Below are 26,240 nucleotides of genomic sequence, written 5' to 3' on the forward strand. Positions count from 1 at the left end.
CCAAATTCAAAAATAATTTCACATTTCTACTACATAAATGACCAATTTTAAATACACATTCATCTTTCCAGGGGTGAAGTACCACTTTAATTATCTTTCTGGCAATGGAGGCCTCACTGAGCCATCGGATTTTATCAAAAATATCTTAATTTGTGTTCTGAAGATGAACGAAGGTCTTATGGGTGTGGAACAACATGAAGGTGAGTAATTAATGACAGAATTTTCATTGTTGGGTGAACTAACCCTTTAATATGGGTTAATTAAAAAATATATAAATTTTTCATCACAATACATCATTTTACGTTTAAAGTTGTTGATGAAATAAAAAACAAACAAACAAACAAACAAAAAACCCTTTGTCAACAACAATTTTCATTAGCGTTTATCTTGTTAACACAATGTTCCATCTCCAACCTCTCTTGGCTGAAAGTTGTTGTCATTTTGCACCAGAAAAGGTTGAATTCTGCTGTCTCACAGCTGTTAGCAGGAAAAAATAGAAGCGGCAGACAAACGTAATGAGCTGTGTGCATCCTGCATGCTTGAGAGAAGGATGAACCAGTGGCATCAATAGGAAACCCACGCATCTACAACCATAACATCATAATTTGCCTTGTGTTGATATTGCGTGTGGTTGGTCTCAGTCTATGTGGGTGTTCTGGTCTTTTGTGAATGTAGTGCTTAGAGCTTACAGTTATTTTGCCAAGTAGGACATGTGCATGGATCAACATCTTTGTGGGTCCTGGCACAACATGCCTATCAACCGATCAGCTTAGTTTTAGGGATGAAGCTCAAACAAACATTCTTAAAAAGTATTAAATATTTACAAACAATCCCAAACTTTGTCAGTCGGTGCTTATTCTTGCACAATAATCAGCAGTCAACTTTGGAGTGTGTGAGCATGTGATACTGCATTAGAAAGTTGTTTTTGCATTGTAAAGATGCCAGTAGTAGTAGATCTAGTAGTAGATCTCGAGTATGAAAGAGTTAAGATAGGGAGGGTCTCTACTCTACTTGTTGTAACACTTTATTTTATTTTATTTTATTTTATTTTATTTTATTTTATTTTATTTTTGTTAAAATTTGCATTAAAAGTCTAAATTTTTTTCCTTAAACCTCTTATTTACCTTCTGATTTTAGTGGTAGAGTTGGGTTTAGAGTTAGGGCCTATGTTTAGTCGACAGGAATGCTGTTTTAAAAGCAACAAAATATGATCTAGAAACATCCAGGAAGTGTTTATATGTTCACCTTAAGAAGATGTTTCCAAACTGTGCTTAGAAAACGTACGTCACGGCACAGTGGTGTAAAGGCGCAAACTTTTGGTTTGCTACTTAAACCATCTCCTGAATTCTTAAGGTATTAACGTCCCAACTCTTTCCGTTCCTTTCTCACTCCTGCCCTGTTTTGCTTGTGTTGTGGGGAGAATGCAGAAACTTGCGAGACTGCTCTTGCCTTCCTGCTGATGCAAACCTTTCAAGGAGGCTTAGTGCTTTAATACTGAATGAGTGTATGTATTTGTACGTTTGTGAATTTGAGAGATGGGACTAAGTCTATTTTTAAAAGCTGATCCCCACAGGACTATCCACATGCTATTCTTGTCTATTTTTAACGATTAATCCACCTTATGGACAGGGTAACATGATTTATGCATCATATTCTGTTCAACAGGACAAATTCAGCTGAGAATGTGAGCCGCGGCAGATGGTACTTTAAGAACGCTTTCATGCTAGATTCTGACGTCTATTTGTTCTAGTTTGGGTTGTTTGTTTAGTTGGGCTGTTTTTCGTGTGAAATCCAGTGGGTCACAAGTAGTATGCATCTAACAAATAGACTATACAGTATGTTATAAGAACATTTTGCATTCTCATCAAAGTCACCATGTTATTAAAACTGACTATTGTTATTTATTTTACAGAATGTTACAGAACATTAGCCAAAACTGATCTGTGCAGTGAAGCCATCTGTAATTGTATCTTTATCTGTTACAGTGAAAAATTATCTTTATCTATATTTGGATAAACCAGATGCTCACTAAAACTAACTGATAATTATAACTCTATTTTATTTATAGGTTCCATATAGCAAATTTGTCTTGTATAATTTGTTCAATTTATTCTCAGTTTTTTATTTCCGTATGTAAAAAGTAGATAAAAAAATCGAAAAAAGTATAATGTAATATATATATATAAAATAGTATAAAATATAATGACGACAGCATGACTATCACAACAAGCTGTGCTTTTTCTTTACAAGTTACTGTGTTTGCTCTGTTTTAGTAATAACTTCAGTGAGTGAGATCCCAAAACATATTATTGTATATTAGGGGTGGGACGGTTCAGATTTCTCATGATTCGGTTTGTATCACGGTTTTAGTGTCACGGTTTCGGTACAGTTTGGTATGTGCTATGGTCAGTAAAAATAGGATAATTGTGAAATAAGGGTTAGGAAATAAAAACAAACAATCTAACTACAAGAAACAGCACAAATAAATACATGAGAGCTAAGATACAAATAAAATAAATGCTTTACAGATTTTTCAGGTATGTAACAGCTTTCAGGTACAGAAACTGAATAAAGTAATCAAATATAAAAGAACACTGCAACTTCTTTGAATAGTTAAAGGTGCCCTAGAATCAAAAATTGAATTTACCTCGGCATAGTTGAATAACAAGAGTTCAGTACATGGAAAAGACATACATTGAGTTTCAAACTCCATTGCTTCCTCCTTCTTATGTAAATCTCATTTGTTTAAAAGACCTCCGGAAAACAGGCGAATCTCAACATAACACCGACTGTTACATAACAGTCGGGATCATTAATATGTACGCCCCCAATATTTGCATATGCCAGCTCATGTTCAAGGCATTAGACAAGGGCAGCCAGTATTAACGTCTGGATCTGTGCACAGCTGAATCATCAGACTAGGTAAGCAAGCAAGAACAATAGCGAAAAATGCCAGATGGAGCAATAATAACTGACATGATCCATGATTACATGATATTTTTAGTGATATTTGTAAATTGTCTTTCTAAATGTTTCGTTAGCATGTTGCTAATGTACTGTTAAATGTGGTTAAAGTTACCATAGTTTCTTACTGTATTCACGGAGACAAGAGAGCCGTCGCTATTTTCATTTTTAAACACTTGCAGTTTGTATAATTCATAAACACAACTTCATTCTTTATAAATCTCTCCAACAGTGTGTAATGTTAGCTTTAGCCATGGAGCACAGCCTCAAACTCATTCAGAATCAAATGTAAACATCCAAATAAATACTATACTCACACGATCCTGTTACAGTACGCTGTAGTTGTAGAGACAAGACGTAAACGGATATCCAAAGTTAAGGTATTTAATGTAGAAACGTGGGAGATAACACACAGGAGTATTCAAACCACAACATAACATAGCATAAACAACATCAAGATCCGACAGGGAGTGAAAGGAGTGAGTCCATAATATGGGGAGTGCTGACGAGGGAGTCCAGGTGACGATGATCTGTGATGATGGGGAGATGACGAGGGAAGTGAGTGCAGGTGTGGAGAACAGGAGGATCATGGGAATTGGAGTTCTGGAGACAAGGGATCTGTGACAGTACCTCCCCCTCCCGGTAGGCGTGACCTCACGCCGTAGATGGAACACCGGGGAGGGGGGGTGGGCGCCCTGGAGACCTCATGCCGGTGCAGGGCGGGTCCATGAGCCATGGCGGGTCAGGTGCAGTGGGCAGCCACGGCGGGTCAGGTGCAGTGGGCAGCCACGGCGGGTCAGGTGCAGCGGGCAGCCACGGCGGGTCAGGTGCAGCGGGCAGCCACGGCGGGTCAGCTGCAGCGGGCTGCCATGGCGGGTCAGGTGCAGCGGGCAGCCATGGCGGGTCAGGAACCTTGGGCGGCCATGGCAAAGCCCCACCCACATGTGTGTCCCCCACATGTCCCCCACCCACGGGTACTTGGCCCCCCCCCAAAAAATACTTGGGGAGGTTTAGGATCATCTTGAGGGGTCCCAGAAATATCGTGGAAATGTGGGTGGAGGAGCATGGAGCTGGCTTGGCGGCACATGGGGCGGCTGATTCGGCTGCGGCGCGTAGGGCGGCTGATTCGGCTGTGGCACGTGGGGTGGCTGATTCGGCTGCAGCGCGTGGAACGGTTGGCTCGGCTGGCTGAGACTGGAGCGGCTGGCTCGGCGGCTGAGACTGGAGCGGCTGGCTCGGCGGCTGAGACTGGAGGGGCTGGCTCGGCGGCTGAGACTGAAGCGGCGGGCTTGGCGGCTGAGGCTGGAGCGGAGGGCTCGGCGGCTGCGGCTGGAGCTGAGGGCTCGGCGGCGGCGGCTGGAGCTGAGTGAAGAGGGGTCCAGTCCATCCCCTCATAAACAATAAGAAGCCCCACTGGTACAGGAGCTGGCTCGGCAGAGACTGCAGCTGCTTGCTCGGAGGAGACTGGAGCCGCTTGCTCGGCGGAGCATGAGCAAGATGAGTTGGCGATGCCCGATGAGTTTCTGATGGGGCTGGACAAGGAACACGAGGATTCTCTAAATCAACTTCGAAATTGGAACCATTTAAAAGGAGAATCAAATTTATGGAATCGGCTAGGGAGAGATCACAGGCAGGTTCGCAATAGCGAATCATGTCCTTGTCCAGACCCATCAGAAAAACTGCATTGAGGCAAGCATCAGTCCAACTCACCAGAAAAGCAACATCCAGAAACTCCTCCACATACCTCTCCAACGATCCGCCATTTTGCCGCAAACAGCATAGCCTGTCCGTTGCCTGGAGAGACTGTGGAGATTCGGGGATCAGGAAAATACCCATTGTAGCACTTATGGATATCCAGCGTTGTGGTCGGATCTTCTGTTACAGTACGCTGTAGTTGTAGAGACAAGACGTAAACGGATATCCAAAGTTAAGGTATTTAATGTAGAAACGTGGGAGATAACACACAGGAGTATTCAAACCACAACATAACATAGCATAAACAACATCAAGATCCGACAGGGAGTGAAAGGAGTGAGTCCATAATATGGGGAGTGCTGACGAGGGAGTCCAGGTGACGATGATCTGTGATGATGGGGAGATGACGAGGGAAGTGAGTGCAGGTGTGGAGAACAGGAGGATCATGGGAATTGGAGTTCTGGAGACAAGGGATCTGTGACAGATCCGAAGCATGCATGCAGCATGCATGACGAACATCTTGTAAAAATCCATTTGAGGGTTAAATTAGCTGTGTGAACTTTGTTTATGCACCGTTTTATAGTCGCGAGCTCGGGGGGCCAGGGAGTGCGAGATTTAAAGGGGCCGCAGCCTGAATCGGTGCATAGTTAATGATGCCCCAAAATAGGCAGTTAAAAAATTTATTAAAAAAAATCTATGGGGTATTTTGAGCTGAAACTTCACAGACACATTCAGGGGACACTTTAGACTTATATTACATCTTGTGAAAGAACGTTCTAGGGCACCTTTAAATAAAGATGAAACATTATTGAAGTTACAAAAGCTATTCAGTCAAGAGTGATTTCTTCTTGCTTTGTCTTTCGATTAACATTAAAACACAGGAATATTAGACTGCTGTCCCTTTAAGACATAATTCAAAGACCCAGTACACTGATACTGATACACATGCATTGTCTGTCTCGTTTTTCTCTTAAGACATATCTTACTATGGATACTCATTAAGATGGGCATGTTGACATAATTTTTGTGTGAAAGAATTTGTGCGCTGTGACGTGGCTTTCCTTGTATGTGCTTCGGATGAGCACACACACACATACATACACGCAAATCTTCTCACAATGCGCGCGAGTTCTCTTTCGCGTCTTACGGATGAATGTTTAAATTGGCAAGGTTTAAATGTCTTTAGTTTAAACACAGATAGCAACGTGAGATGTTCAGGTCGCTTCGCATGCTACAGCACCCGGGTGATGACAGCGTAAATGACTGGTCATAGAGTTTTCGGCACGTCATTGAACAATCGTTTACAACGAGTGACTGTTTTGTCCAGGTTCTTTTGATCATCGCTGTTGTAACGTATTGGGAAGCTAGTATGCATATCTGTCCACTGAAACATACATTAGCCGAATCCGTCTGTTTGTTTTACACATGGTTGCAAACCATATTATAGATGCGTCGTTAGATTTGGGATGAACTGCGGTGCAAGCACGTGCCGAACCGTGGGTGGAGAACCGTACGGTTCGATTTTTTTTACAGCGAACTGTCCCACCCCTATTGTATATCTCGCTAGCATAGACATTTGAAAAATATTTAGGTTATACTGTAATATCTTTGTTTAAGGTTACACTTAACATAGTCTCAGCCTCAGACGTCACGCCCACGGACCGTTGGCTGAACGTCTGATGCAAATGGCACATTTATCTGGAAACACTACAGGATGTCCGGATGTGTCACGTAAGTTATCGGTCCACCTGGAAACAAATGCTGTGCGCCAAACCCCCTCATAGAATAAGAACGGCATCATGTTTACAACTGTGACGAGTGCTTACCAGGATCAAATTAACGCTGGATTTTCAAAGTTCGCAGCTCCATTGTTGCAGTAAACTTGCACAACTTTCTTGAATTAATAATTTGTTAGGTGCACAAATAGTGGACATAGTCTGTTATTGTAGGGACATCAACTTTACATTTTCATGCACCAAAATCTGACGCGGAACAAAACGAACTGTGATTGGTTACGTTACATGTCAGTCAAACATTCGCTTGGGTGGTCCTTGGCCAATGAAAGCTGCAATAGAGTCCGGACCTTCTGCCATAAGACTGAAGGTCTGGTTACATGAGACTACTCTTAACATTAAGACTACTCTTAATGTTAACTCTTAACATTTTCATTTGTGAAGTTCACACTTTAGTCATATTGGCTTCAGAGATTTCCCTTTGTACTGTAATTTTAGATAAGTTCATTAAAAGTATTGTTTGTTTTTAAGTATAAGTTTGTTTTGAAGTCATTATCCAAGTTTTTGTCTTCAAAATCTCATTGGTACAAAATCCTTTGTGTTCCATATCAAATATATTCTTATTGGCTTGTCAACGTGTCTAGCCGCACAGCTGTTCCGTTTTCATTGTGGAGAGACAAATTACTTGTCACATTGTGTCTGGTTAGGACACAGTTTAAATGTCATCTTGATAGGTCTGGCTTCTTTGTTGTTCTGAAGAAACTTATGGCATAGTTTAATAATTGGATTCCTATTACAGTCAAAAGTGATGCAAAGAAAGAGATTTTTCCACAACAGTGGAGCTTGATTTGATACAAGTGGCCTTTATAAGATAACTCTGTGATTTTCGATACTTGACCTGTAGTCACTATGCAAAATACTCAACCAGTTTGTAAGAGCCATGCAAATGCATAATAAACTACCAACGTTAACAGGAACAAGAGATAAAGGCCAAAGCTAATTCAACACAATCTGACTCTCTCTCTCACTTTCTTTTATTTCAAATACATTAATTACATATGATTCAATGGGGACAATCATTCCTTTCCATTTTATTTAGGTTTTGCAAACTATCTGTTAACTGCATATTGACCCATTGGTCTAGTTAACCTTTTAACAGCATTTTTCTCCATTGATAATTCATTCAAAACAGTCGGTTCCAAATAGGACATATTTAGATATAATGATATTTTATGATGCTGTTCCAATTGACAATTTTTGTCTCTACAAGGATAGCTAATGGATAGGTATTATGGACCTCTTTTTGTTTTGGCAACGTTATTCAAAATGGGCATCTATTGTAAATAAAATTGCAACAACTGGTTGTTTACTAGTACTGGAAAGACTAAATCATTGCTGCATTGGATCATTTTGAAAATTTTGTTTTAACTAGCCTAACAAAAAAAGAAAATTAGTTACACAATTATGTTATTACAAGGTTACAATTATGTTATTACAGTGTCATTACAAGACATTCTGAGACATTTCACATGTTGTTAAGATTTTTAATTATCATTTACAGAGACAAATAGCTGCCAATATAACATTGGCTAAATCATCTGTATATTAATGAATGGTTTTGGGATAATTTTGAGCTGGACGTCGAGAACCAATCTCACTGCATCAGTCTGATTTGTGAACAAAGTCCACTTTATACCCTAGTTCACCTGGTTCATTGAAAAGAACCAACTCAAAAGAATGATTCGTCAGCAAAGAATACACGAAGACATGCCATATGGAGCTGTGGAAAGATTAAGGCTCTGAAGAATTTGTACTAACCAGCTGGAGCTTTATACATTTATTATGTGAGGAATTAGATGTTTAACCTTGGAAGGTGGGGCAGATCGTTTTGGAGATCAGATATTGTGCTCTCTGTGTACTAACCTGGAATACTAATGCTTGCCTGCATGGTCATTAGGTCTGCTGTATTCTGATGAGCTCACAGGGTGATGACCTCATCACAGACATGCTTATGTCGAAAAGAAGCTTTTAGAGTGAAAGCCTTTAAAACAGATATAAGAGAATATATTATAGAAGTAATTTGGGTGCTTTTAGTGTATGACATCACCAAATGACTAATAATGAGTTGTATATTAATGCACTTTTATATTTTTAGATTGCTAGTGCAAAACTGGGTGGGTGTTGTCAGGGCATTGCAATGCAGTTGCTAAGGTGTTCAGTATTTTTAGCATGTTGCCATGTGGTTGTTTCGGTGTTCCTGGTGTTTTGGGCATTGCTTAGCATTTCCCTTACAAAAAAGAATTATACTTAAAATTCAAGGGCCAGAATTACTAACAGCTCTTTTGCGTCCCTCTTTTGCGTTAAAAACACTACTGTCAGGATTTACACGCAAGACATGCAGTGAAGAATTAGCTCTGAAAATGCGTGAATGGTTATTTTTGCGGCTGACCGTATTTCATATGCATTTGTAGGAGTTTCCCTTTCAGATGCAAAACTTATGGGAGGAGAGTATTTAAATAAACCATGCTAGGTGATTTAATAAGGTTTGCACTTGTCAATTTACTGGTATTTGCGGCATTATTTACCACCCCAAAAAAACATGTCTTAAACTAGACGCTAATTTGCGCTGCTTTTGGTAGATTGCGTTGGTCATTATGGAAATGATCCAGCTGCGTCTGTGTTCTTTCATTTGCGTGTCATCACTAGATCACCCACAGAACTTTACACTCCCATTGGTGCTTTTATGGGATTGCTCTCTCACGCTAATTTGCTCTGTTTAGCAAATCTGTCCCCAAGTATATTATCCAATACTTATACAGCAAGTATACTAAAATCAATGTACTAGTAGTATACAGGATTTAAATACTTCTTGTGACTATATTGGTCCACTTTTTTAGTTTTATAAAAGTAGGCTACTTTATAAGTGTACTTTAAGTGTACACTCAGTAGTAGACCTTGAGTATGCAACTAGTTTACTTCTATTTTTTTCTTTTCTATTGCACCTATACTGTGAACTTACAGGTATACTATTAATTTACTAGCTACAGTAGCTTAGACAAAGTTCATTTCCACCCATGTATTATTTACTTTAAGCTATTCCACCCCAAAACTGACTTTTTACTCTAACATGTAAGTTTATCAGAAAGTGTTTAAAAACATATGCAAACTCCCTTAAAGAGGCCAATATACGTGAAAAAGTATATAGTAGGCTACTCTATCACATGATACTCTCTATCAAGAGCAAACACAATTACAAGCCAAGAATACTTAGAATACTAAATTATACTTTTCTTAAGTATCTCAATCACAAGAATAAGTATAATTATAGGCCAAATATACTTGCTATCCAGTGCTGTGTGGTGAATTTCTGAAATGAGGAAGAAAAGCCTCTATTCTGTATTTGGGATTTTTAGTCCAATGTGAATTCATGGTACAGTTACATTTGATGTTTACATGGTCCACAGACCACAATGCCTTTTGTTGTGTGTATTTTTTAAAGTAATTTTTAGACATTTTGTAGTTAGTCACTCAGACCATTATTTTAATGGACATGCTATCATCAAAACAATAATAATTTAGTCTTCAAACTATTAACCCAAATGATTTACCCAAATGACCACTTTATTTAAAAGTGTGTGTGTGTGTGTGTGTGTGTGTGTGTGTGTGTGTGTGTGTGTGTGTGTGTGTGTGTGTGTGTTTTTGAAATATGAAAACATATTGCATTTTGCTCAAAAACACAATTTAAACTTTAAAGTGTGCAAACTTGGATCTAATGTTGTGTTTATGCATTTTAAAATGATACATTTCTTCCACTGCTGTCAGAAACATGACTTTCATCTTTTCAAAAGCCCTTGGGCAGCCTATGAGTAGAGGGTCTTTTGAAATATATAATTTTATTCTGAATCAGATTACAGCGCTCTTGATCAATTCAAGCATATCTTTTTTTTTTTTTTTAAACAGAATCATCCTGTCAAAAGTTAATGTTTATTTCTTTCAAGCATACCTTGGCTATCCTTTTGAATTTTAATATTTACTTTGGATTGTTAAATAACAGCCAGGTGTGTTTTTCAAGGTCATTGATTTTAATACTTGCCTAAGGGTCATTTGCATAGCTGTTAATTCACTGAGCATATTGACCAAATCCACATTTTATGTCACCTCTATTCAAAAAGTCATTATCCGTGTCAACAGCAGTAAATCTTTCTTTAGTAATCTGCTCCCTTTTGAGGCCTATAGTGCATAACCAATTAACAATCCAGTGTCACACCCGTTAACAAAAACACAATTAGTAGGACCATTAACATTAGTAATTATTTAGCTACCACATTTTCATCTCCAACGCCACTTGGTAACAATTGTGCTAAAGTTATTGTAATAATCATGCTGAATTAACAGATTAAATTGACAGCCTTTTTTACATTATGCTTTTTCTTTGTACCCATAACCTTATAATGTATCAACATGAAAGGCACTGTATAGGGGAATGTTACTTCCCAAGCTACAATCTCATAATGTTAGTGTTGGATTATGAAATTTGGTTGTTATAAACCCAGGTGGCTGGAGCAAGATGTCCTGTTTTTTTGCATTGCCATTCATAATAAAAGTTGCTCAGTTAGCATAGCAAGTAGGCCTATGTGATCTATAGTTTTCTTTAAGTCAACCCCATGAGTTGAAAATGTCATGTGACTAATTACATATACAGAAAGATTATGTTCCAACAATGCAATTGGCTTTTTGAATAGCAACGACTACTGTATGAAGATTCCTCATTTTGGGACACCAACTATCAAAATGGTGGAGAAAGAGGGATGGTCGGGGGCTTTTGTTGTATCAGAGCTTGCACAGAGTGAGTGGCACCATGTACCAGAAACACTTGCAAAGCAATTTTCAGTAACATTTCTGGCATAGTTGGTCCGGAGTTAATCTTGCAGCAAGACAATGACCCAAAACATACCTCCAGGCTATGGCAGAACTACATCAGAAGACATGAAGGCCTCAAATCATGCAATGGACAGTAGAGTCTTCAGACTTAAACCCCATGGAGCTGGATGAACTGGATAGAAGGGTAAATGCAAAGCAAGTGCAAACATTTGTGAGAACTTCTGGAATAGGAATAAGTTTGATTTAAAGAAATTGGATTACGTTTTGTTGAACAGTGATTGCCTGATTCCTTGAATTTTGCCGGTTGTTTATTTGTTCTTTGCTCTTATTTCAAAGTACATTGAGATATTAAACATAAATTTCAACAGAAACTGGAAAATTTGACTTGTTCCAAATATTTCCCTTTGGGATAATAAGGGAACACTTTATTTCTGTCACGGTTCTGTTTAGTTTGTTTCATTTTCATGGACTTTTATTTTGTTATTTTCAGTCATGTGTGTTTACTTTGTCTAGTTTCCCACCACTTATGAGTTGTCATGGTTACTGATATGACTAGACCTGTTAGTTCAGCAGTGTCTCATTAATTAGCCTTGTTTGTACCACTACTTAAATTCCTTTTGTTCCTCAGTTCATTGTCGGTTGTTATTTGTGGACAGTACACTGTTTCTGTTTGTTTATTTCTTTGTTTATTCTTGTAACCTGCCTTCGTCTCTTGTCAGCTCTGGATCAGTATTACAGAACAACCTGACCAAAGAGATGGAATATGCTGCTAAATTTGCTACTATTGCTCATGAGAGCCTGGATTTGTTTAGCTTCACCGAAGGATTCTGTTGTTTTGCAGTAACATGCCTCAATGAAGTCGAGACCCTCAAATCGCTGTTCTGGATCAGGGCAAACTACCACTACCATGTAGACCTCCCAGACACCTCAGGACTTAACTGTAGGGAAGCCATCATCAGGTGTCTGGGGAGCGTCTGGCCCCAGATCCCAGCCCACTACCACCCTCTACCACGGAGTCTTCGTGAGATGGAGAGCGACCACCTGCTGTGATGCATGATCCAGAACCCGAAGAGGAAGGGACAGTGCCGACCGTCACCCCAGAGCCGATGTCCCAGGGTGCGTCTGACCAGGGGTGTGAGCCTGCAATAGCAGCAACAGAGGGCATACTGGTGGAAGTGGACTCGGAGGACTGGCTGATGAATTTTGACATGGAGGGTCTGCCTCCCACCCTATCCCTCCCGGTATTATCTGTCTGTTCCCAGTCATCACTGTTTCAACACAACACTAAACACTGTATGGACTGTGATCTATTAGTTTATTCTGAAACATCGCTGTTTCTAGACAACACAGAGACTGTTTTACTAACCTGTTGGGAATCGGATTTACCGGCATTGATCTTGTCAAACTTACCTCAGTCACCATCATTGCAGATCTTAGTCAGTCTTCCAACTTTGCCTCTGCTGGATGCTTGCTGCCCTTCACTCTATCGAGGAATGCCTTGCTGTGACGTTGAGCCTCAGGTTGCCTCGAGCAACCACCATCAGCGCCTGAGCGACTGGATCTTGTGGCTCTGCCTCCACCCTCTGATCACCTCACTCCGTCTCAGCCTGTCGACCCGTTGGCTCCACCTTGGCTCCTCCCACCTTCAGCTCCACCAGACACCCTCGGCCTTGTGGCTCCACCAGGTTACCTCATCCCACTGGCTCCCCCTTGGTCAGTCGTCTCTCTGCTTCCACCATGGATTTTGCGAGCCGTCCGCTACGCTCCGTCTCTCCACTCCTATGGCTGCAGCGGGTTCCTTCTTCCCTTCAGCTTCACCTCTGTCCTCAGTCACACTGGCTCCGGCTCTGCCTCATTATTTGGGCTGACTCCGCCTCAGACGCTCATCGCCGCGGCATCGCCTAGGCCTCCTGTGCCAGTAATGTTGCTTAGCTCCATCAGCTCTCAATTGATCTTGTCTCCGTCAGTCATCCCCCAGATGTCATCAGCTACAATATCATCATGGCTGCTCCCTCCTTCGACTCCTTCGATGTGTGCTGCCTGCTCTTACCAGCCCTTCCCCTACCCTTCTCACTAGCCCTTTGCCAACTCCTTGTTCGCCTCCCAAGCCCCCACCATCCATCTCTTCAGTTATGGTGCGAGGTTGTGCCTTCTGGTAGGGGGCGTTATGTCACAGTTCTGTTTAGTTAGTTTCTTTTTCATGGACATTTAGTTTGTTATTTTCAGACACATGTGTTTCCTTTGTCTAGTTTCCCACCACTTATGAGTTGTCATGGTTACTGATATGATTAGTTCTCTTAGTTCAGCTGTATCTCATTAATTAAACTTGTTTGTAAAACTACTTAAGTTACATTGGCTCCTCAGTTAATTGTCAGTTGTTATTTGAGCACAGCACACTATTTCTTATTATTGGAGTTTCTTGTTAAATAAATCCTATTATTCTTGTAACCTGCCTTCATCTTCATCACGTTTGGATCAGTGTTACAATTTTACAGTATGCTTGTTACATGTTACATGTAGTTACTATAGTATTAACTATAAATTATGCAGAATTACATGCAGATAACCCTACAGCAAACCCTAATTCTAACCCTAATCCCATCCTTAATCCCACAGTAAGTACATGTAGTTAATTACTCAGTACTTAAATATATAATTACACTGTAACAAGGACACCCTGAAACAAAGTGTAACCTATAATAAAATGGAACTGAATTGATAATCACAGAGTGATTAACATGAGAAAAAAAAAAAAAAAAAAAAAAAAAGGCACTTAATTCCAAAATGGTTTTCTGGCCTCTAGTCTAGTAGGTAGTTTAATTCCCTGATGACCTCCTGCTACTATGTCCTTGAGTTGACACTAAATCCAGTAGTACTTCTCCAACAGGGACAAGAATGAATCACTCTGAATTACTCTTCAAGTAATTGCAGAGAAGAGTTAAAGGGTTGAAATAGAGGTTGAAGGAGAAAGAGAGATGATCTGTCTTAGCAAATGGGATTTCTGCTCCCTACATGTCTAAAGTCCGTACAGCTAAAATAACAGCATAACTTTTATTAACTCAGCCATATGACATCTTGAGTAATACTGCTTACCCTCTTTGTGCCAAATCCTCTTTTATCTGCTCTGACTGACTGGAAGACCAGCAGCGTTGAAGGGGGCAGTGGATGAGGTGGTGTTTATGGACATGTTGTTTATGATGGCTCCCTCTTATCTGGAGATGAAAGCAGTAAGCAGTCTGAGTGGCAGACGCTTTGTGTTTTGTATTAGGAAGAGAAAAGAGGGCATGAGGTGGTGTTTAAATTGACATGGCCAATTGTCTTTCGTGAGAGGGTCAGCTGGTCTGGTGTCCTGCTTAGACGGTTTTGAGGTGGGAGTTGCAAAGGTAACATCGCTCTTTCAGAATGACTGTGCCTAAATTCTCTCTCTCTCTCTCTCTCTCTCTCTCTCTCTCTCTCTCTCTCTAGTAGCAGATTTTCCTTATGCTGTCCATCTGCATGACTTCATGTACCATTTTGCATTGTAGGGTGAACAGCTTTTGTCCTGTGAGTGGATCATTCACAAGAAGACTTGTAAGCAAATAAAAATGTAAAAATAAAAATGATAATCTCTAATTTACACATCAAATATGACACTGTGATTTTTGCTCACATAATGGTGAAATTACATCTACATCTAATTTCAAGACCAGCCAAACTCTTACTCCTTGAATACTACTTTACTACTCATATAATAGTTTTGGCTCAGTGTTATGGTCGAGACCAGCTCACCTGAGTTCAGGCCGAGACCTGAATTGAGTCCATGGTAAGACCAAGTCCATGAAAATACTTTGACTTGAGACCTGACTTGTGTTATTAATCTCAAATTATTTCAAAATGATCTTGACAATTTTCTTTTAAAAGTCCATTTTTTGAAACATGACTTGGATAAGGACATGACGCAAGCCAGGCTCAAACACAAATTTTCAGCATAAGCACTAGGGCACAGATGTAGGCATGCAAACTTCTAAGCCAAGCCACCAACTCTTTTTTTTTTCTTACTTTTTTAAAAGCAACTTCTCTACAATGATCTCAGATATCATTTAAGAAATCAATAATCAAAATAATAAGTATAGAGTGAACACACAGTTCATAAAATACCCATATTCACCCACCATCAAAACTGTAAACTCCTATTTTAACTACAGTAATGCAACTTATACTTGTCATGGCTGCAATATTTGGTTAAATTATGACATTGCAAAATTAAAGAGTTAAAAAACTGGTAAAAAATTTTTCGTTTTGTAGAATAGTCAATTAGTTCATAGACAAGTTTAAATAGTAATTTCAGTCAGGTTTCAAAATCACCGCTTTGCTATTGTGATTTTATAGACCCTCTCCACTATTATTTTGCTGCATTATTGCATCTGTGTTTGCTCATTAAACTTCTTTGTTGCCCGTGATGTTTTATTGTAAAGATTCTCTTGTGTGAGTAATTCAGGAAGATTAGTCGAACAGTTAATACATTATCGGAGAACCAGACATAAGTTGAAGACTGTCATTTTGGGCAGAGCAACACATAATAATGATAATAATAATTACTGCACATTTACAGGTTAATTTAATATAGCACAATAAAATCTTATAAAAGACCTATTATGATGTCTTCTATGAAGCCAAATATGTTGCCTTAAACATTAGCTTTTATTTAACACTACACAGTAAACAGGATAGTCAACTGTGACAGTGTGAAGCCAGATGCACATGTATCCGTGTGTGGAAAGCTCTTCTAGGTCAGCTTCAAGCCTATTTGTGTCACAGTAGCAGACCACTATGTATAGTCTGTAATCAGATGATTGCATTGTGTTTCATTTTCTAAAACTTCAGAATATGATCATTTTGCATTAAGTATTTTACTTAAGTAGTTAAAATTATTTTAAAATTAACTAGAGCCTCCAATCATGTGTATCAGTTATGTGCATCTTAGGGACAAAGTGACACAAAATAGACAATGACATTTTAATTTTTGCAAAGCCCTGGCCTAAACATAACTTATAGTGTTAACAAAAGCAAAAGTGAGAATTGGTTGAAGCAACTATGCCATTTTAGCTTCTCTTTTATTGTGACTCATTTCCAATCTCTCTGCACCACAATTGCAATGCTGTCCCAGATGATCCATACATATGGAGCTGATCATGTGATGCAAATGTGAAAATGCATTAGTTTACACAACCACTACGATAAAAGTGTTTAAATGTCATAACATAGCATTGTGCAAGGAACAAATAAGCCAAAATAAGTCTTTAATAATTAATAATCTGCCTATGTAATCAAAATGAAATGGAATAAAAGTTGTTGGTGTTTTTCTGCCACTGGTGTTTAATTCATCTGGAAAGTGCAGCGAATTGTATGTTTTTGGAGTTTTGCAAAAAAAAAAAAAAGTATAGACATAGGAGCAAGCCTATGTTGGTTCAAACGTTATGTTGGCCCACTTGAATTAGCATAACTAGCAGCTAAAGTATGATATTTATTGCTTATAACTTTCAGCACCTTGACAATATATCACATTTTCCATGTTTGACAGGATTTTCACATTGTTTTCTTGTTGTGGATTGAGGTATTGGCAAACGTTCTGGCAGTTCAGTTCCTCACTGATTCTGTAATGACCCACTTTCATTCTACTTTATAATGAACAAGAGCTAGTTTGGGAAAAAGCCTTTACTCTTTAGCGTGACCATTTTCCTATCTCTTTTCTTTCAGGAACCAGACAGTTCTGCACCAGTTCTGCTGTCCTGCTCCGGAAGCCTCCGAGTCTGACTCTCAGGCCTGTGTACCCAGGTAGGTGGGTTTGTTGGTGCCTCCTGACCATTGCCACAGTAAAGACTGTGTTTCTGATGGTGCTAGGCAACACATCTGCCCTAGTTATACCCGTCCTGAAGTGGTTGTGAGTCTTTTCATGCCTTGTCTCCCTACAGTAAATTCAGCCCCTATCATCACAGTTAGCTGTGACCTTGACAGAGCAACACTGATATGATTTCCCTCTAAATCAGGCCAAAAGAAAAACATGTGTATCTAATATATAACTGCCATGTTTGTCAGGAGGCATAAGTTCCGCTCAGATGGCTTAGCTAGAGGCTAAAAAAAACTTGGTCAGTATAATTTCCCCATTCTGTTAGCATATCCCCGTTTACACAAGTATCACGATAAGTATCTTGCTTTGTGATGATTGCCTAAATAAATCAACTGAAGATCCCATCTCTGGCCTCTTTAGTCACTTAAAGTGTTTAAGGCAACAAACAAAACATGATATTTAGGACAAAAACAAGTATAGTAAAACAAGTATTGGTGTTGTCTAGTATGAAACATTATTATGCATTCAACATTGATTCTCTACAACAGGTTTAAGTATTAAAACCATTGTCAGATTAATCAACATTATTATCTCATTATCTTGTAATATAGCCCATTCTGTTTTTTTACATAAAATATTATACCCCCCAAATTCCTGTTGTTGTGCAGCTTTGTAAATTGTCTTGAATTGGTGGGAAGGCATTAATAGCAAAGTCCCATTTAAGACAAGTCATTTCACTCGGCGGCCATCTTTGAAACGCCTCTCGGCATCCTGGGCATCATGCAATCTCTTTGAATGGGGAAACATCAAATTCTCCCAAACTGTTCGCCAACCTTACGATAAAATTTCATATTTGAAATCACCAATGAAATCTAACAACAACTGGCTCATAAATTTAGTTTCTAAATGCTCGAATCATGACAAAAAAAATGTATTTTTCAGGCTGGATCAAGCTAATGCGCATGCGCAGACCTAAATGCGCGTCTCTTCGGAGGCGCGCGTCTGACTGTTTCTATAGAAACCGGTGATTCTAACGGCCGCTGAAGTGACGCGATGACTTTATCAGTCGGCGATTGGCTCTTATTTAAAAGGCGGGACTTATTCCACCATATTGCGCGTTACACTTTCTCCCATTCAAAACAATACGAGTGAAACGTCTTGTGTTATTCTATAGTCTTTGTTAATAGTCATTAAGGAAAGCACTCCATATTCTGTAGATCTTGAGTGTTAGGAAAGCTTCTTTAGAAAGGGAAGGATCAAAAAGGGGATGAGCACAGCAACTAAAGCAAACTGGTATTGATGACGACCTTTCTCTCCTGTAGCACTGGCCATTGTTAGTTTGGTTGGAACAGAGCAGTTGCCCACTGAGACACCTGTAAATCACACTGTAAACGCCACAGAGGGCACAAGTTATTGAATTAGAACTAGAAAGATTGCCAGAATGGAGGACAGAAGAAAAATGCAATTGCACATCTCCCTTAGGTTTGTCTTGACAGTTTGTACTGCAGAGTTAGAAATAACATAGCATTTTGAAAATAATAATAATAAAATTGTAGCTAGCCCCAATTACTGAATGTTAATATTACATTTCAAAATAATAATAATAATAAAAAAAATGTTTTTGCAATATAAGAATGCTGAATGTCCAAAAACAAGAGCTCGCAGGTATAAGCAAACCACTTCAGACAGGGCACTGACGGCAGTCCTTGAGTTGCTGGTTGCTTTGAGAGAAAATTAGTTCTTGTTTTCTGTTGTCTGTCACTTTTGACTGTTTGTCAGTGAGTCAGTGTTCATGTTTCTCTCCTCATCACACCGCTGCGTCGACAAGCACCAAATCATTCATGTCATGTTCTGCTTACTCATAGTTCACCGATTCACCATGATGTTATTACAAAGTAATAACAGCACTATTGTATGATATTAAACAGAATAACTCAGAACTCTCTCCCAAGGATCATTCTGATACAGCTTGTTAAACCTCAAGGGTGATGATAGATAGATAGATAGATAGATAGATAGATAGATAGATAGATAGATAGATAGATAGATAGATAGATAGATAGATAGATAGATAGATAGATAGATAGATAGATAGATAGATAGATCTGGAAAAACAAACAAACAAACAAAAAAACTTAATAACCTGAAATGTTAGAATAATAGCATATTGGCATAAAACATCATTCACCATTGAAGTCATTTTACACATCACAATATCATGTTTCATCATTCATAGTCAGCTTTGAGGGGAAACCAGCTATGGTGTTGCTGCATGTTAATGGTGTAGAATAGCGGCTCCTTGTTGTGTTTGTGTGTCTGCTTTTTATACACACTCTTGAAATTGTAATTTGCTACACATTCTAGCAAATAATCACGAACAAATAGGGCTGCACGATAATGGTTAAACGAATTGATAATCACGATTATTTTGCTCAAAAACTATAGGTGTGCCTGTAGGTGGCACATGGACTTTATTTAACCAACTATGATAGCTTCATCACATGGGAAATCAATACATTTTTTATTATTAATATTGATTATAATTGTATTGATAAGAGTAAACTGAACGATACTTACCATTAATATGACTTATAATGGTAATGCATGGTTTTGGTGAGTGCTTTGTAATTTGTCTTCACATTAGATATTTTATGAGAAGCAATTGAGTTGCAAATGAGACAAACCACAGATTCAGATTGCTCCACAAATGCAAATTCGTACAGAAAGACCACAATGAACGAGCAAACAGACAGTGGCTATGTAGTTTTCAACTGCTTTACATTATGAAAACTAGTAAAACCTTAAGAAACTTCTCTCAAAAGCTAAACCGTGAAAAAGTGAAATTCCTAATATTCAAATAATTCCAAATTGTTACATTTTTACTTTGTATTGTACAATAGAAGAAGCATGGACTGAATTTATTGACCAACCATGATGGCAAATAATATGGTCAAGAATCATGTTTGGATTTATGACAGTTCGCCATAGAGAAGTTTCACATGGCTTTCACTTGGAGATTTGGTAGCAGCAAATCACATGGCTTTGTAAAGGAACAGACTGGCTGTGTGACAATTTCATTCGGGCAGAATTTCACAATGAACATCGCTAAACTCCCTCCAACATACATGTTTGTCATGTTGTCAGATCATCCATGCTTTTTTACAGTGCAGAGAGAGAGAGAGCGTGTGAGCATGGTTGCCAAATTGAGAAGATTATGTAAAACACTGTGCAGAAAATGTATCCTTTTAAGAGAAAAGCTCAATTTTGGGGATTTATTTTCCTGACATCTGGCAAACCCAAAGCGGGAAAGACAGTGGAGGCTTGTTACCAATGCAAGATAACAGAAATGTCTAAAAAAAAATAAAAATAAAAAAAATTAACGTTTTTAAGACAAATAATTAGTGGGGCATTATTTTTAACTAATCGAGAGAAGCAGAAACCATGATTATCATGATTAAAATATGATTAATCGTGCAGCCCTACCAACAATTGTGCATTTTATTTAACATGAAGAAGAAAGGAATGTCTCATTAAAGTGAATTTGGGGTTTGCTTGGTGGGGAGGTTGTGTTTATACGGTAATCATAATGTTGAAAACGTGCTTCTAATTTGTCTTTAAAGACCTCATTATGGTACCTTACTTTTTTTTATTTTTATTTTTTTTAAATCTCATTGCAATCTTTATTTGGGATGTGTATTGCAACAGTGTTATTTTATCTTTAAAGTGTAAATCAAGGACGAATCATAAGTGTTACAAAATCTTCTGCTTTGCACTCTATGTAAAAATGTTTTGTTTGTGTATATAATGTTCTTCTCACTGCTGCATCTGAGATACTGTCTGCAGCTTTTCCCTTTGGCCTGGGATTGCTGGGAGAGGTATTGTTAGTTTTTTAGTTTAATGTCTGCCAGGACCAGGAAGAAGGGAATCACAAATAGAAAACTGCTTCAAGAAAATGCACCACAATAAGCAGCAGCTGCGGCCCTCCTATAAATACACAGCCATTTTATTTAGAGTCACTAGTGGCTTTTGTCTTTAAGATGACAAATCTTAAAGAGAGGGAGATGTTAACACTATTTAACTATTTGATGTATTAATACTTGAGATGCACCAATGTACCGGCCAACAATGGGTATCGGCAGATAAAAGCTATTATTATCTCTATCGACCATCGGCCGATTGTTTAAAAACTGCATATGATCAGGGCCGATTATATCCTGTCAATCACAAAGGTGCGGAAAGACGTGTTCAGACTGCAACTCATACATACTGTGTGTGAAGAAATTCACTCTTGTGCTGAATTAACGCATTAACAGTTAACAAATAGTGACGTTAAAGCCGGCTCTTTTTGACCCTATGAATCACCCGTAGTTCAAGCCAGGGTTGCCAGGTTTTTTTCCTACATCAAATATTATTTGTATCGCCTCCCATCCAATAATCGCAAAAAGCTTTGTGCTTTATTACTTCTGACAAGAATAAAAGTTGCAGTTTTCAAATTCTGTCCATTTTAAAATGAAACTCAAAGAATAAATGGAGTTTTGACGCTCTTAAATGTTCAGGCGGCAGCGCGGAGCGCGAGGCTTTTCTTTCTTTTCAATACAAGTTATATCTTGAAAAACATGAATGAACATCAAAGGTATGTTGAAAGATATAGTACAACTTACCGGAATGTATCATGCCTCATGTAATCACTTTATTTGTGTTTCAACCCCGGAAAGACTTCAATAAAACAGCTTGTGAACAAAATGTCACATCATGTCACATTTACCTCAGGAATGTTTTCCAATGTGCACAGTTCCTTAGCTATCTATCGTTATATATAAAAAACATTAGAGATGAGCTTATTTACTGTTAATTATTTGTTTGTGTAAATTTGCCAAAGTGCTTATGAAAACTATCTTATGTGATACTAAGTTTTATACATTTCAGTTTTTATTTGAGTGTAATTATTATATCTGAAAATAAACAGCAGCTAAATATAATACCTCTGTTGTTAATTGTAACCTCTAATATTGTACCGTACCAAATGAGAGGGTTCCCTGTATAGTTTGCAACATTATTTGGGAGAGATTTTTTATTTTTTTTTCTTAAGAAAAACCAAACTATCAGCGTCGGTATTGGCCGATATCATTTTGAATAATCGGCTATCAGTATCGGCAGAGAAATTTAGTATCGGTGCATCTCTAATTAAAGGGATAGTTCACCCAAAAATGAAAATTTGATGTTTATCTGCTTACCCCCAGCGCATCCAAGATGTAGGTTACTTTTATTCTTCAGTAGAACACAAATGATGATTTTTAACTCCAACCGTTGCCGTCTGTCAGCCGAATAATGGGAGTGAATGGGAACTTGGATCAATAATAAGAGTCCAAAAAATCTTGCATAGACAAATCCAAATTAAACCCTGCGGCTCGTGACGACACATTGATGTCCTAAGACATGAAACGATCGGTTTGTGTGAGAAACCAAACAGTATTTATATCATTTTTTACCTCTAAAACACCACTATGTCCAACTGTATTCAGCATTCGCTTAGTGAGGTCTGATCGCGCTCTGACAACGGCAGTGATGTCTCGCTCTCATTGAAGTATATGCGCGAGACATCACTGCCGTTGTCAGAGCGCGATCAGACCTCACTAAGCGAATGCTGAACGCAGTTGGACATAGTGGTGTTTTAGAGGTAAAAAATGATATAAATACTGTTCGGTTTCTTGCACAAACTGATCATTTCGTGTCTTAGGACATCAATGTGTCGTCACGAGCCGCAGGGTTTAATTTGGATGTGTCTTTGCAAGGTTTTTCGACACTTATTGATCCAAGTGCCCATTCACTCCCATTATTCGACTGACAGACGGCAGCGGTTGTAGTTAAAAATCATCATTTGTGTTCTACTGAAGAAACAAAGTCACCTACATCTTGGATGCGCTGGGGGTAAGCAGATAAAAATCTAATTTTCATTTTTGGGTGAACTATCCTATTAATACCCCACTTGCAAACAAAGCACACATTAACCCAAGCAGGCCTTGATCTAAAACAACAATGTGATCTCATTAACAGTCCCAGAAGGAATCTGCAGATTTTTTTTCTCTAAATTTGGGTGAAAGATTCAAACATGGTCAAATGTATATAAGTAAACCAACAGCAGTGTTCTCTTAAAGGGGACATATTATACAACATTCATTTTTGCCTGGTGTTTGGACATAAATGTGTGTTGGCAGTGTGTGTACACAGCCACCCTATAGTGATAAAAATCCACCCATTCCTTTTTTTTAATCCCCATAAATCACAAGTTCCAGATCCCTGACAGTGTAACGTCACAAAAGCCACAGGCCCCGCCCACAGTGTTGACTGACACTTAAGTTTGAACACATAGAACCGCCCTGAGCGCGTTCACAGCTAGTCTGCCATTGCTTCACTGACGAGAATGTCTCCCAAGCGTTTTAGGTGTTCTGTAGCTGGATGGATTAATCCACGTAGCTCTCTCCATTTACTCCCTAAATCTGAACTGCTGAAGACGAGGTGGATTAACTTGGTTTTCCAGGAAAATGCTCCCTCAGTTCTGTAGAAATTTGTTTATATCTGCGCGAATCATTTCACACCAGACTGCTTCATGAACGAATATCAATACAAAGAGACAATACTAAACAGAGACTGTGCTAAAAATGTGTTACTCAAGGAGGATATACAAGTAAAAACTGTTCGTGATCCAGCTTACAGTCTCCAGAATGATACTAAATACGGCAGTAATGAAGGTGAGGGCACTTTATTACAGTTCATCTGAGTTTATTTACGGGTATAAAGTTTATTAAGCACCACCCGAAAGGCATATGGTCTTTATATATTTGTTTACTGTTAGTTGTAATGAGTGTTTCTGTGTAATTCGCAATGTTTGTTGGTGATAATACAAGGGAGAGAGAGAGAGAGTTTATGGATAATATTTTAATGCACACTTGCAGTGTTTTATTAAGCTCTTAAGGTGATTTTCTGGAGTGAAAACAGATGCTTCATCTTTTGTGTGAAGTACAATAAACGTCATAAAACTCATCTGTATAGTTTTAGCCATCATTCGGACGGTATAACAGGTCTGTACGAATAAAGTAGATTAAAAACAAGAAGGCAATATAAGTTATAACCGTAAATGAACTAAACTATACCTGTTCTATCTCCATGCAGCATATATTCGCAGTTTCTGACATTACTGTGTGTCCTGACTGAATCCTGACAAGGGAGAGAATCAGTTCGTAAAGCTCCGCCCTCTTAGGCCGAGCGCAGCAGCTCATTTGCATATAAAGGGACCACACTGAAACGGCTCGTTTTTGCTAAACCACTAAAAGTAGCAATTTTAACATGCTATAAAAATGATCTGTGGGGTATTTTGAGCTAAAACTTCACATACACACTCTGGGAACATCAGAGACTAATTTTACATCTTGTTAAATAGGGCATAATAGGTCCCCTTTAAAAGTAACTAAATGCATCAGAAAATTAGCCAAACAAACTGAAGGAATGTGTAGAGAGTGAGGATCTCAGTTATGATGGAATCATTAAACCTCTGAGCAATTTACACTAAAAACAACAAATAAACCTCAAAACAGCATAATTCAAGTTTAATTTTAACAAACAACAGCATTTCACTAAATATTGTGCCATAAAGAATAAAATTATGCACAGGGACAGTTTGTGTGCTAGAATACACTTTATTTAAAGGACTGGAACTACCTATAAATATTAGGTAGGCCTATTCATAAGATCATGTTTAAAATTTAAAATGTATTGCTTTTCAATTTGTAAATTAGGTACAAGTTCTTTATGGAACTTCATTACTGTTGAAAAGCATGACTGTATTCATAGTCTTGACTTTCTCAATTGAAAACCACTTCCTCTCGGCACTTAGGCACGCTTTAATGAGATGTAGTATGCTAATTAGTTTGCACATTCTAGCATAATGATCCAAGTAACTGAACAGATAATCAGTCATTCAACTCTCACTAACATCAGTGAATATTAAGAACAGGTGACAACAATAATACAAAATAGGACTATTGAATATAGTCATTGATTATAAAAATAAAATGCAATATGTTTCAATTTTATCTAAAAATAATCTAATTTATACAAATAAATAATTGCAAAAATCATTCACAATGCAAAAAAAGTAGGAAGACACCGCTAAGCTCTTGTTTATTGTTCCCATGGATTCATCTGATTTAGTCTATTTTAAAAAATAAGCCAGAATCACGCATTTCAACAGATCTTTTCCTTTGCCAGTGTGCCTCTGTTTTAGCACCATTAATGGCAGAAGAAACTCATTAGAATTAGTGATTCACATCGTCAAATGCTCCTGGTTTTAGCACAGAGTGATTATAATCCCAAAACATTTGTTCCTGCTGTCTATGACAGTTGGTTCACTTAATGTGCTGGGTTTGCAGTGTGTTATTAATTAATGAAATTAACAACTCATTAAGTAGTATAACCATGCTGGGTGCTAAAAAATTAAACTACTTTGCACAGAATTTACACTATTTTGGTTACAAAAGTTATGTGTTTGCAACACAGATCTTTAACACCTACACTACGTAGACAAAATTATACCAGGAAGAAGTGTATTTAAGTCCCCATGAAATGCTTTGACAAGTGCTGTTTTCTTTCCTGTGTTAATGTACTTCCTGTTGAAACAGTTGAGGAGGTACATACTGTATCAAAGAGAGTATTTGTCAACATTTAGCATATAAATCAGTGGTTAATTAGTGGGTTGTGACTAAGGTCCTGTTTTCACCTAGTATTAAAGCGGAACTCAGTAAGATTTGCGAAGCTTCCCCTACAGTTTCCTTCAGTGAATCACACTGTCATAAATACTCCAAGCGCAGCTCTGGACTACAACAACTACAACGCTCACCAGCGCAGTAGTTTTGCAAATACAGTACAAGAAATCTCGACGGAGGTGGGTAATTTTCGAAATTGTCTTATAAAGTCATAATATACATCGTTTTTGAATTACCATAAAGCATTTTGTCACTCTCGCGTGAACGTGAACATGAGGCGAGATTGTTTCGGGTCGGTGCAGCTCAAGTTGCAAGTGCTGTATTCTGGCGTAGACGTGCCAGAGGGGGTTAGTGCTCGCCTCAAACACACCACTACAAGTC

The 26,240-nt window shown here is 38.4% G+C and overlaps 1 protein-coding gene across 3 annotated transcripts in view; it reads left to right on the forward strand.

Annotated features, from left to right (window-relative positions):
* iqsec3a (IQ motif and Sec7 domain ArfGEF 3a) overlaps positions 1-26,240 on the forward strand; it is a 205,245-nt gene that overhangs the window by 25,170 nt on the left and 153,835 nt on the right. For all 3 annotated transcript variants that reach the window (XM_048155563.1, XM_048155564.1, XM_048155565.1), the window contains exon 2: positions 17,010-17,087. In XM_048155563.1, the coding sequence (XP_048011520.1) occupies positions 17,010-17,087 (78 nt within the window). The remainder of the gene's footprint in view (positions 1-17,009; positions 17,088-26,240) is intronic.

The sequence above is a fragment of the Megalobrama amblycephala genome, linkage group LG14 (assembly GCF_018812025.1).
Source record: "Megalobrama amblycephala isolate DHTTF-2021 linkage group LG14, ASM1881202v1, whole genome shotgun sequence".
In the NCBI taxonomy this organism is placed as follows: Eukaryota; Metazoa; Chordata; class Actinopteri; order Cypriniformes; family Xenocyprididae; genus Megalobrama; species Megalobrama amblycephala.